The sequence below is a fragment of the Cygnus olor genome, chromosome 22 (assembly GCF_009769625.2).
Source record: "Cygnus olor isolate bCygOlo1 chromosome 22, bCygOlo1.pri.v2, whole genome shotgun sequence".
Taxonomy (NCBI): Eukaryota; Metazoa; Chordata; class Aves; order Anseriformes; family Anatidae; genus Cygnus; species Cygnus olor.
The window spans coordinates 5,154,906-5,167,601 of record NC_049190.1 but is presented as its reverse complement, the minus strand read 5'-3'; the positions used below and the strand labels follow the sequence as shown (position 1 = coordinate 5,167,601).

Sequence of the window (12,696 nt, the reverse complement as noted above, 5' to 3'; positions counted from 1 at the left end):
GGAGAAGTAGGGCTTGGGGACCTCTGTCCTCTCCCAGCTTCAGCCCCGCTGTTGTCCTCGTCCTTGCCACCCATCTCCTTCCCCAGACTGTCCCAGGCTCGCCTTAGGTTTGCAACGAGCTGGCCGGTGTGTGCATAGTGTGTCATTGTCACCCCTTCCACATCATGTCCTGTTGGGGACACCGAGGAGAAACCCCCGGAGAGCATCCATGTGGCAGTCCTGCCCCGTGGTAACAGTGACCACGGGTGACGTTAATCCCAGCCCACGTTAAACAAACCCCAGAGTGGTGCAGAGGTTGGAATTAGTCTAAGAGGGTTTGATAGGAAGCACCAACCTGCTATGGCCTTGAGCTCTCCTGGCATTGCAAGCCCTCTCCTAGCATGCGTGAATTATTTAATGAAGCCCAGAGGTTAAAAGAAACCCCTCTTCTGTAGGAGAGAGAGGGCTGCAGCAGTGTGTCCAAAGGGACTGGCTCAGCTGGCTTGTACATGTGCAGTGACTTAAAACAATAAATAAAAGGAAAACAAAATAACAATTAACGCCTTGTGCCGGGGGTGCGGCAGGAAAGGTGTCTGGAAACGTGGTCGTTTTGCTGCTGTCCTCCTGCATTTCTCTGCCCATCAGGTGTCTTATCCTGGCTTCGTGTACGTGTGTGGGAAGCTGTTTTGGGTCACTGCGAGTTTGTGTGGTGCCCAGCCCAGCGGGGTTCACTGAGCATTTCTGTGCCATTTGTCATCTTTTTGCAATGGCAGTGTAACATGTGGTGTAACCCCCAAAAGCTGTGTTCTCCCCACAAAGGTGTGTTCCCCTCAAAGGTGGCTGCTGCATTGGCTGCTCAGGGCTGGCAGGCTGCACACAGCAGCGCAAGGTGCCCAGGGTCCCAAAATTTGTGGGGGCCCATCCTCCTCTCGTGTCGGTGCCAGCTGTTGGGTTGTGCTCCCTGAAGTGAGGGCAAGTTCCCGTTGCTGATGCTCAGGTCTGCGCCCGCAGCCCCCATGTAGCACTAACCTTGGGTGTTAATGAGCACAGTGATCGTTTTTTTTTCAGGAAAAAAAAAATCGGTGCTGTAAGTGACAGACATTAGCATTGTTACCTGGCTGTTAAAGCCATCATTAGGGTTGCTTAGAAACTATCGCAGCTTCTTCCCCACCGGGCTGTCTGGTAATTGTTGTCCAATGACCCCATTTTTCAGGAGAGGGACAGGACACCTCCGGGGCCACATGCTTCTGCTGGCACCATCCCTCCCCAAATTCCCCATATAGCCGGGGCACCTCTATTAGGTCCCAGGCTGTGGTCTCCTTACTGGGGTACAGGATTAAAATCTCAGGTATCCTGGGACCTCATACAAGGGCTCACACTCCCACCTCCCCAAACTGAAGAGGACTTTTCTCTGCTGATGGCTTTGTGAGAGCTGCCCGTTATTTGGGTTCCCATCTGCTAAAGGTGTTTGGTGTACACCGTAAGGGACGTGGGACGTGGGGAGGTGTCACACAGGAGCCTCAGCATGGCACAGGCACCCCCTGAGATGCGTCGGTCTGAGCGGTCATCCCACCAGGGAGGGAATTTGGAGCCCTCTGACCACGCGTAATTTCCATGAAGTTGGCTCAATGAGCCTTTCCCTCCCGTTAATCAAGTCCCCTCTGGGGCCGATGGCTCCCCAGGATGCCCTAACCTGCCGTGGCCTGGAGCAGGGGACCCGGAGGGATCGTGACAGGCAGGACGTCCCCATCACCTCGTGCTGGGGGCAAAATCCCCCTATAATTCCTGCCCATAGCTGCGTTTCCTGGGGTGTGTCTTTATTTTTCATAGCAAAAGCAGAAATGGAAACCAGGTGCAATGGGTTCACTACCTGTTGCAAGAGAAATGTCTCATCCGTGTGGTTTTGAGGACAGTTTTGTGCACATCCCCTCTTCCCTGAGGCTGAACGAACCTTTGGGGGTTCCCCCCCCCCCCAAATACAGCTTTAATCCACGTTGGTACAGTGACATGAGCCTTTCCAGTGCCTTGTGACTGACGCTAGCATGGAATACATCTTGTAATCCTTTTTTTAATCTATTTTTTTCAGGGAGGTCAACTGGTTCTTTATCTAACATGTAGTAATTCTTATTATAGGCCTTCCACCTAATTCAGTGGCTCATTTGATGCTGTCTTTAATGTGATGAAGTGCTCTGAAATCAAATAATTTTCTTGAGTTGGGGAAAAAAAAAAAAAAAAAAGCCCACTCCTGCTCTCCTTTCGTGCAATCCAATCCGTGTGGATTCCCAGAGGCTGTTTTGTGCTAAACCCCGCCCCGGGAAGCCCCCTCGGTGTCCCTAGGTGAGCAGGGCTGGATTCGGGTGGCAGCATCACACGTGCTGCGCCTGTCCGCTCGTCTTCCCCACACCGAGGGCAGGCTGGGCAAAGCATCTCAAGCCTGCCACTGCCCCTGTGCCTTAACCTTGACTTGTTCTTTGATTTTTAGAAGAGACAACAACCGCTCTGACACCCTGGAAAGGTCAGTAACCCGTGCCCCCGCAACGCCAGCGCTCCCCCTACTACGTTTCCCCGCGGGTCCCTGCGGCTCCCGCCCCCCCCATCCAGCGAGTGCCTCCCCCCCGAAACCCCATTGCTGCAGCTCCTGTGGCGATGATTTTGGGGCTGCTCACAGCTTCCCCGTTGCTGCTTTAGTGTAGCCACTCTGGGTTTAGCAGCCCTCCTGTTTGTCCCTCCTGCTAGACTAACGTGGCCACCTCGGGCCACCTCCGCATGCTGCGTCCCCTCCTCTCTCCTCCCTCTTGCTAGGGCCCAGGCAGGGATGGCTTCGTGGTCCTATTGCCCTGTGTCACCGTGTTGCAGCCAGTCCTTCTTCCTCTGGGATGCTTTTAGTGCTGCTTTAGTGCCTTTCTTTCTGGGATGTGGCAGGGTGGGCAACATGCTGCTCTTCCTTGCATCAGCAGCCCAGGGCAGCGGGTGCTCCCACCGCCTCCCGCCCCATCTTATCGATCGATCGATCGCTCAGCCGGGTCCTCAGGACCGGCATCATCTCCATCTGGGGCTTGGTAGCCATGTGGCTTTGTTCGTAATGCTTAGAGGCCAGCCATCGGGATGACCTCTAGATGTCGGGAGGGATTGGAGATAGCACGGCGCGGAGGCTGCTCTTGTCCCCAGGTCTGCCCCGGAGCCTGGCTGCTTGGTGCCGGGAGGGTTTGGGACTTTAGGGCAGCCGTGTGAGGTGTCTGTGGGTGTGGGAAGTGTGCTGCAAAGGGGAGACCTAATGGTTAGGGTCCTCAGTGCCCAGTAGGGCTGCGGAGAAAGGGGACACATCCCAGGGTCTTGAAAGTGAAGGTTGACTTGACCTCCTGGGTGGTCCCGCTCGGGCAGGACAATTTGGGGTGTTTCTGCAAAGAGCCACCAGGTCAGGCGCCCCTCTCCATGGTACACCAAGCTCCTCACCTGGCTCTTCTCTTTGCTTCTCCCACTGCCCTCGTCACCCACCTCGTCCTGCCCTGATGGTGCGGGGCAGCAGGCACGGAGGTGGCACTGGTGGGGCACAGGGTGGCTCCGTGGGGGCCGCATGCCACCGGGCGCTGGGTGCACTGCTGCTGCTGGGTGGTTTGGGGGCACAGGGTGAAAGCATCTGCCAAACTTCGCAGGTGATAAACTCAGGGAAAATTCGGAGGCCCCTTACAGAGGTCTCTTTGTGGTGCCACAACCAGTATGGGCTGGGGAACCAGGACCGTGATGGGCTCCTCGTCCCAAACCCAAGGACATGGGGATGGCTGCAGGCGGGGACCTTTTAGCAGCCACCCCGCTATGTGCAATAACACCAGGGTCCCAAACAGCAGTATCTTGTCTTCCCTTGCCTTCCCTGCTCGGTGGCTAACACCACGGGTGTTTCTCGCCCCCCTGCAGGCCCCGGTGCAGTGCACGACGGCAACAACGGCGCGTGGCGGCGAGGCGGCTGCGCCTGGCTGCTCGCCCTGCCGCTCGCCCAGCTCGCCCGCCTGTTTTGATCCCCAAGCCGGCCCCACGGAGCGGCGACAACCACGGCCAGCGAGCGACAGCAGAAAGGAGAGGAAGAAGATGTATTCACTGTTTCTGGAAATAATCATAAGAATTGAGAGAGTGTCCGGCCAGGCCTTCTGGGGGAGGGGGAGAGAGGAAAAACACGCAAAAAATGCAAAGTGAATTTGAAAAGGAGGGGGAAAAAAAAATAATTATCCAAGGCTTCCTGCTGAAGATGCAACGCGACTGAGTCTTTTTCTTTCCTCTTTGTTTATTTTTCGTCCACCCCTTTTTCTCCCGTTTCGTCGTTCTCTGCCACGGGCCAGCGCGGAGGACGGGTCGGGTGCAGCGCTGTCCCCCCCCGGTCCCCTTCGCTGTCCCCGCTCGCCCAGGGCCCCTCTGTCCGGATGCGCAGGTTTTCTTCTTTGCCGAGATTTCCCCGTCTTCTCATGGACCGTGCCGCCATTTGTGTTCCGAAATATATATATATATATCCACATATACATATATATATATATGTATAGATATATAGATCTTCAACAGCTACCATGCCACCACGAACAGAAAGGGAGGAAGGAGACTGGTGCCAAGCCACGCGTTCATCGTACCCCACGCGGACATCGTGAATGATAAGGGATTCTGAGTCACGGTTAATTTTATTAATTATATTTTCTGATATGAGCCTAGAACTCTTAGTTCCTAAAAAACAAAAATGCAAAAAAAACCAAAAATGCAAAAAAAAAAAAAAGAAAGAAAACCAGGAGCTGGGGAGCAAGCAGAGAGGAGAAGTTTGTTCACTGAGGAGGTTTGTGCCGGCTCGTCCACAGGTGAGGAGCTCGAAACACCCGAGAACCGCGGCCAACCGAACAGTTCCTCTGGCAGCGTTGCCAAAAACACCAAGGGAATGGGCGATGCTCACCGCACATCACGGCGGAGGGAGACGCCGAACCTTTTCATGGGATATATATATACAGTATATATAAATATACATATATATATATATATAATTTTCTTTTTTTTTTGGTTAGCGTTCTAGCCACGGTTCCCAGCAGGGTCCTTCCGCTGCCATTACTGCATGCTGTATATGGAGTTAGGTGTGTATTGGTCCTCCACGAGACGAGAAGAGGTTCTCGGGCCACACGTGCCCAGGTCCCGTCGCCTTTCCGCCCTTGGGTGCCGGGGACGAGGGGACGCGGGCGCCCACGCAGGGTCCAGGCCCTGCTCTGGCGCCTTTCGTCACGCGGCCCTGGACCTTGGCGGCGGAATAAAGCGAACCGAGGGATGGACATAGAGATCTATATAGCTCAGTTTTATATTTATATATATATATGTATATGTGTGTGTGTGTGTGCGTGCGTGTGTGTGTGTATATATATATATATATATATAAAAAGAAGGCGAAACGATTGGCACCCGCCGCCGAGCCATCGGCCAAGCTCCGAGACGCGGGACAACTCGACTCGCTTTATTTTTCGCGGGGGTCTCTCCTGCGCTTTCTTTTCCTCCTTTGGTTTCCTTTCCTTCTCCGGGGGCGCGCGGCGGGGCCCGGGCGCGGGCGGGCGGGCGGCGAGGGGGCTCTCTCTGCCTCTATCCATTAAAACGATTGTTCCATGTGGCCGCTCCGTCTGCTTGTGGTGCTCTTTGCCCCCGCGCTGTCCCGCCGCGGCACGGGGAGGGATGGAGGGAGGGAGGGAGCACCGAGACATTGCAGTGACGGGTGGCTCTGGCGTGGAGAGCATCAGAGGGACAGCACCCTGACCTCGCTGTTGCGCCCAGGTGTGGTGCCATGACAGGTAAGACTTCGGTGAGTAGAGGGTGTGGGATGCGCCTCTGCCCGATTTGCTCCCCGCTCTGGTGGGAACAGAGGGTCCCGACCTTACGTGGGATTTATCCCCGAAGGATGTGATTTTGGCGGGGGGGGGGGGGGGGGAGGCATTTGGTTAGCATGCGTTGCCCTGTGAGAGGCATTTAATTTTTGTGTTGGGACAGGCAGTTTTCTGCATCCCGGGGCACAATGGCACAGAAGGATATGGGCAGTGCCAGCCAGCCCCACGGGAGCATGCTGGAGCCCTGGTGGTGGCCTTGCCTCGTAGAAACTCTTGTGGCCAGCTTTGTTGTTGCCAGCAGATGTGTATCTGTGCCTCTCCTAGGAAAGGCTGGAGGGAGCTGTGCTTGTCTTTTGGCTCTTGGGCAGAGGGAGTTGCCTATGGTAGAATAAGCCCAGCAGGGAGAGGGAGGGACCCGACCCACCTCCCAGTGATGGCTATGGGGTTAATGGCCCCCCCCACCTTTATTTTTGAAATTTTGAATTTTTTGGTGCTCTAGCTGAGATATCAAACACAATGTGGTGCCAGGGTTTGAGTGATGAAGAATAAGTTGGGGGGCGGGAGAGAGAGAGGGAGAGAGAGAGAGAGAGAGAGAGAAAGAGAGATGCTGGTTTATGGATGCATTTATGTGTTTATTTATTTACATATTTTTATTTGCCTCTCTTGATGATGGTAGATGAATGTCATGGCCTGAAATATGCCCTTGGTTCCTCTGGATGTAGCTGTGGTCCTGGTCCTTAGGCACTGGTCAGGTGTCACCGAGGGCCGTGGGGTAAATCCCCGCCGCGTCCTGCGAAGGGAGCCCGCGGGTGCCTTACAGCCGGGCTCGGTGTTGGGGCCATCTCTGTAGGTCCCTGTGCCCAGCCGCAGGAAGGGGCTGTGCCACCTCCCCTGGCACTTGGCAATGCAGCTGAGGAGTTGTGATGTGCTTTGTCTGACGTGGTGCATTACATATCTGTAGATTTGTTGCTCCACTGCCAGCAGCCCGGCAGAACTGGCACAGTAAATGGGAAGGATTAGCGAGGCTTTCCTTACACCACGCTGGGAGCCAGCTTGTGCTTGTGTTGGTCAGGACAGGGGGTTTATTGCTTATACCACAGCCCTCTGCAGAGCTCCTGGCCAAACCATCAGCTCTGCTGCAGGATCCCCTCCAGGGCCGGGCTGGGAAGGGCTCACCCAGCTCGGGACAGCAGAGGCCAGGGGGAGGCCAGGCCGATCTGAGCAGTCTCGTGTGGCCAGCAGGGTCCAGCAGGGATGGGAGCAGCGCTTCTCCCTAATCCAGGGCTGGGAGACGCAAATCAGAGGCAGTGGGATGTGTAGGGGCCACAGGCAGGAGGTGAGCATGACCTTCGTGGCACCTGCAGATGTACCGGACCCATCCTGGCTCCCAGATTACTTTTTCCCCAAGGAGAGGCCCAAAGCAGAGAGGCTTTCTCAGGGTGTTAGCTGTGGTTCTCGCCTTGCTGAAGGTGATGATGTTGAGCGCCACGTTATCCTTGGGTAACGTGGGCTTGGGTCCGCTGGGTTCTGCGTGGGGCTTGGACACCGTCTGCGCTGGTGCTGAGCACTGGTTTCATGTCACACGGGTCGTGGTGCTGTTGTCGTCTTGTAAGAGGTATGTTGGGGGGTCTCGGGCTGCCAGTCAGGATATGGGGAGGAGGGGGATGGTGCTATCCATCACGTCACCTGTAGCTGGACCAGTGCTGAGCGTGGTCAGGGTGAGCTGCACCTCCACCGCCCAGCTCGGGGTGAGCCTGGGGGAGCCGTGGTGGTGCCCAAGCCACAATTCCTTTGGCTGTGGTGGAGCACACGGGGTGGTCCTCCCATCCCGGACCCCTCTCCGAAGGAGGACAGTGTGTTTTGGGAAGCACTTACCTTTCCCAGGGGGCAGCCGAGGTGTCCCTGATGTGTAGGGCCGTGGTGGCTCGTGGAGGTCCCCGGCTGGAGCCATTTGCTCTGTTTGCAGGCGAGAGACCCTGTGGTGGGTCAGCCATCGCCCCACAGCCCCCAGTCCCTCCCACTGCCCCAGCGAGGTGCACTGGTCCCCAGCAGCCTCCCCAACACATTTGGCTCTGGGACATCAACCCTGGGAGCCGCTCTCCTTTCCAGGCTCTCTGGAGTGAAGGGGTGGTTGGCACATCCCAGCTGTCAGCAGGGTGGTGGGATGGGAAACTGGTCCCGAAAGGCGCAGGTCCCTTCTCCTGCTGGTCCTGGCTGCCTTTGGCCTTTGATGAAGACTTGTGTCTGTGTCTCGTGGTGGCAGATCTCGACAGGAGCAGAGCACCATTGGGAGCATTTCATCTGCAGAGGTATCCCTTGCGCAGGGGTAGGTTGCTGTGTCAGAGCAGGTGTTGTTATAAGGTGGTAAAGACGATGCTGGGGTGGTGCACTTGCCAAAAGGAGGAACCTGATGAGGCTTCTGCAGAAGGTAGGTGAGCGAGCAGAGCAAAGACAGTCCTCCTGCAGGGCTCCATAAATAGGTACGTGCATGTCCATGGCGCAGGTCCCATCAGCAGAGCTGCAAGGACATTTCCTTGGGGGTGCAAGAGCTGGGGCTGCAGCAGCCGCCAGTGCAGGACCGGCTCGGGGACGGGGGCAAGGGAGGAGCTGAATGGCAGCAGGGCAGAGAGCAAGCAGCCCGGTCGGGAATCAGACAAACCATGGGGCTGGAAGCAGTGACAGTATGGGGATAATTTGGGAACCGAATGAGGCTCTAACAAAGTGTGGGGTGAGGCTGCAGAAGGCACGGAGGTACCGGCTGCTCGGGAACCCCGCTTGCTCCCCACGGCACGCACGGTCCGCGAAGCAAAGCCCCGAGGGTACAAAGTTCGTCAAACTTTATTGATACACTGCACAATCACAACCATCTCTTATTCTTGCCGAATTAGAAAAGGTTACAACTACAATGTAACATGCACAAATCTCAGGTAGTATAGCCACCCTTGGAATACAATGATCGACGGAAACTCAAGACTGCGCGTCCTCGCCGTCGGGCGCCGGGGGCGAGCCGTCCGGCCGCGGCACGCGGAGAGCAGCGGTCGTGCGGGGCTCTGCCACCCACCCGTGCGGCGGGGCGACGGCCTCGGACAGCCAACACGTTCCTCACAACTGCACGTTACATGGCACGAGAAAGTCGAACGCCATCCCGACGGAGGAGGACAAGGAAGCCAGCCCAAACCGACCCGGGGAGAAGACGAACAGGGAGCGCGGGGCGGCCCCGGTGCCGTTTCGTCCGGCCTCGGGGCGTCTCGTAGTTGTCACCTCTTGTCTCTGAAATGCCACAGCCCTTTGGCCTTGTGTCGGGGGCTAGTTCAGCGGTTCTTCTGCGGGGAGAGAGAGAAATAGGGCACCGGAGTGGTGTGCCAAGCGAGGGCCGTGCACCAGAGGACACCAGCTGGGGGGGGGGGGGGGGGGGGGGGGGGGGGCGGCACCCCCAGGGCTGCACGGGCAAGGGATGGGGCACAAGGGGGTGCCAGGGCGGCATGGGGCCATCCTGGGGAGATGCAGACCAGCCCCGGTGTTGGCGTGACACACTGCCAAGCACCTCCTGCGCCCCAGGGATGTGTCTGGAGGCCCCAGCAGCAGAGGGCTGAGCAGAGGCCACTCGCTCAGGTGGGGCCACCCTTTGCCAAGCGTGGTGACAAGCAGGAGCGTTGCAGGGCAGCCAGCCCCTCTGGATGTCCCCTGTGGTTTTGGAGAGCCGGGAGATGAAGCTGCCAGGTAGGACTCGAGGGGGTTATGCCTATTTCCTTGCGGGTGATGTGTCACTGGCGGTGGGAGAACATTTGCATGCTTCTGCCTTGCTTCAGGTGGGGGGGGGGGGGGGGGGTTCACTTCTTCTCCAGGTCGATTGGCTGGGGTGAGGTTCTGGGGGAGGAGGTGCGGGCCACTGTGCCAACTGGAGACGGTGCCATCCACCTCCGTGATGGTGCCCAGGACCAGGGGATGGGACCGGACCGCTGCTCGTGCTCCTTCCCGGGATGCTGGTGGAGAACGTAACAGAGCCACAGGGAGCACGAGACGTGGAGGTGACCAGTTCCGTGCTGTGCCACATCCCTGCCCATCAGGTAAACCAGAGGGGTGCCCCCAGGCCACATGGGGTTCGTAGCTGAGCCGTGGCGCACATTGAGTGTCCCAGGTGCAGGAGGGCCCTGCATCCCTTCAGCTTCTGTAGCTGCCACTCCTTTCGCAGTAGCAGCGCACGTGTGCTTGTTTGCACGGGTCCTGGACGGCCCGCAAGAGACCAGGGATGAGGCCAGGGCACCACTGCATTGAGGACAGGAATGCCGTGGGGTTTGTGCCAGGCTTTCATTTCTTTTCTGTGGGTGAGAAAGCAGGGCAGGGTGGCGAGGAGGTTTCAGCAATGGCAGAGTTTGCATGGGAACGATGCGCACATGGCCGCAGCTGCTGAGCCATCTTTAGCAGGGAGAAGAAACAGAGAAAAGTGGGGGAGGCATCATTTCCTGGGGGTGTTGGGGGGGACACACACTGTGTGCTTCCTCAGTGTTGTTTTGTCCCTTTGTCCAGTGCCATCCATGACATTTCTGGAGCGCAGTAGGAGGGTCTGTCCCCGGAGCATGGACCCAAAGCTTCCCATCCTGGAGTGGAGGGAAGGATCGGGGTTTCTCTTCATACTGGGTGAAGGGGATCACATAATGGGGTGTTGTCGGGCACTGGGAGCTGTAGGCAGGGAGCTGACATGGCCCCTCTGGGGTGACCGTCGTGCGTGGCAGGGGAGAGAGCCGAAGGCTTGCAGGAAGCAAAGAAGAGTCTGGCTGCATGGTTTGGTGTCCGAGGAGCCTCCAGCAGGGAGGGTCAGGAAACGGCGAACTGGGGGCTCCAGGAGCATCCTTGTCCTTGCCATGTAGGTGCAGCAATTTGATAGCCACAATTCTTCCAGTGGAGCTCGAGCTGCCTCCAGACAGTTGAACACTGTGGCCTCTGCTCAGGCAGGGGCACGGGCACAGCGCAAGCAAAGCCATCGCAGAAGCCCTACGGTCATTTCCTGCAGTTCTCAAGCTGCCAGAACAATGTGGGGAGGTCGTGGCAAGGAGCCCTCAGGGAAATTTGGAGCTGCCTCTGTGCTGACCCAAAGGAAGGGACCGCTTGGCCCCAGCCCTCCGGGTGCGCACAGGCGGGACAGGAGTGGTGGAGCTGTCGCAGTGGCCGTGCTTGGTGTTTGGTGCCTTCCTCTGTTGGTTAGTGCCTCCCTCCAGCCTTGGTGCTGTGGTGCTTTGGCTGTCATGTTGAGCAAGTGGCTGGAAATGCCGTGAGCATCTCACGTAGCCCTGGTCCACGGAGCCTCCAAACAAACACAGGCACAGTGTCAGGGCCACATCCAAGCGGCAGGTCCGCATGTCGCGGGCAGGGGTCCGGAGCAAAGCAGGGACCGTGGCGACCCCAAGGACTCATGTTCCCAGGAGGGCAGCCTCGTGCCTACAAGAGCATGGAGGGGATGATGTTAGCTGGGAGATAGTGCAGTGGGAGGTTTGTGGTCCTTCGGGGACTGAGCATCGCCCCTCGCTTGGGTCGTGCCAGGGGAGGCAGCTGGAAAGGGTCAGTGGGCATCACAGCTGGGCCACATCCTCGGGCAGTCAGGAGGGACAGGGCAGTGGGGCCATGGTGCTGGAGGGGAGCATTAGGGGACAGAGAAGTGAGGAGATGATCAGGGAGGAGCTTTGGTGGTGAGACATCACATTCAGGACTGAAAAGGCGCAAGGCAGAGACGCAGGGCTTCAACTTCGGGGTCTGTTTGGGCGCGCAGGTGGCTTGACGCAACGACGAGATGGACATCCCCGGTGAGCGGTCCAGGCGGCCCCCGCCGTGCCGCACCCATGTCAGAAACGATGCCACCAAAAAGCCTGCCGGGTGGCAGCAGGGAGCCCCGTCCACGCTGGACCACATCCCCGGGGCACATCAGCCGCAACCGGCTCGGTGCAAAGAGGGACGAGGCAGCGGGCAAGGCTCAGCACGGCATCGCCCTTCGCGGCGGGCGGGCGGGCGATGGTGGCGGGTGACAGTCTTGGTGGCACGTGGTGGGGTCTGTACAGCGTAACCAGCGGCGAGAACAATCCCGGCACGTGGGAGACGCGGCCGTCCTCGGCCCCTCGGCGCCGTTCCCCGCCCTCCGGCGTGGCGCCCGTCCGACGGAGAGGAGTCCCCGGGCGGCCGTCCCGGCAGGCCGAGCCCGCGGCGGGGCAGAGGCGCGGCGGGGCCTCCCGGGACCCTCCGCTCCCTTATCAAAAGTCGAGGAGGAGGCGAGCGAGGAGGGCGGCCCAGAGGCAGAGGCCGGTGGCCACCCGGGATGCCGCGTTGCCGCCGTCGTGCACCGCTCCGGGCCCTGCATGGAGGAGGGAAGAGGAGGGACAGCGTTAAGGGCAGACGTGAGAGGACACAGTCATGTCATACAAGCAGGAGCCCTGTTGTCCCCTTGTGTCCCCATCCCCTTCTCCCCTGGTGGGCAGCAAACGGGGCCAGCAGGAGGAGATCAAGTCCCCATTTGGGTCATCAGGAAGCCTGCAAATGCGCCATGTGTACCCCACAGTGCCAGCCCAAGCGTGCCAAGGGACCGTGTCAATTGGTGGCGATGGGCAGCTTTGTGCCATGAGGGTCTGAGCATCGTTCCTGGTATATCTGAGAGCGTAGCATTGTGGTGGCCCGAAGCAGGCATCCCCATCGCCCTGGGTGCCATAAGGGTCCCAGCAGTGCCCAGGGGCTTCATCCTGGGGCTACGAAGGGGCAAGGAGACAAGCCCGTTCCCTCTGTCCCTCCCTCTCTTAGCTGTGTCTCATCATCCCTGTGCATGTCTCTCTCTGTCCCCTCACTCATTGTTCACCCTCTTGGACTTGTTGTTCTCTGTCTATCCCATGCATCTGCTCCCCGCACT

The 12,696-nt window shown here is 58.3% G+C and overlaps 2 protein-coding genes across 21 annotated transcripts in view; one reads left to right on the top strand and one right to left on the bottom strand.

Moving 5' to 3' along the window:
- Positions 1-5,558, top strand: part of LOC121058491 (protein CEPU-1) — a 337,525-nt gene extending 331,967 nt beyond the window's left edge. For 4 of the 10 annotated variants that reach the window (XM_040534072.1, XM_040534077.1, XM_040534076.1 and 1 more), the window contains exons 8-9: positions 2,462-2,494; positions 3,892-5,555. In XM_040534072.1, coding sequence (XP_040390006.1) covers positions 2,462-2,494; positions 3,892-3,992 — 134 coding nt within the window. In that variant the 3' untranslated portion in view covers positions 3,993-5,555. Of the gene's footprint in view, positions 1-2,461; positions 2,495-3,891 lie in introns of all 10 variants that reach the window. The other 6 variants (XM_040534079.1, XM_040534071.1, XM_040534069.1 and 3 more) reach the window with 5 other exon arrangements.
- A 3,072-nt stretch (positions 5,559-8,630) lies between these two features.
- Positions 8,631-12,696, bottom strand: part of OPCML (opioid binding protein/cell adhesion molecule like) — a 334,851-nt gene continuing 330,785 nt past the window's right edge. For all 11 annotated transcript variants that reach the window (XM_040534084.1, XM_040534081.1, XM_040534083.1 and 8 more), the window contains one exon: positions 8,631-12,150. In XM_040534084.1, the coding sequence (XP_040390018.1) occupies positions 12,050-12,150 (101 nt within the window). In that variant the 3' untranslated portion in view covers positions 8,631-12,049. The remainder of the gene's footprint in view (positions 12,151-12,696) is intronic.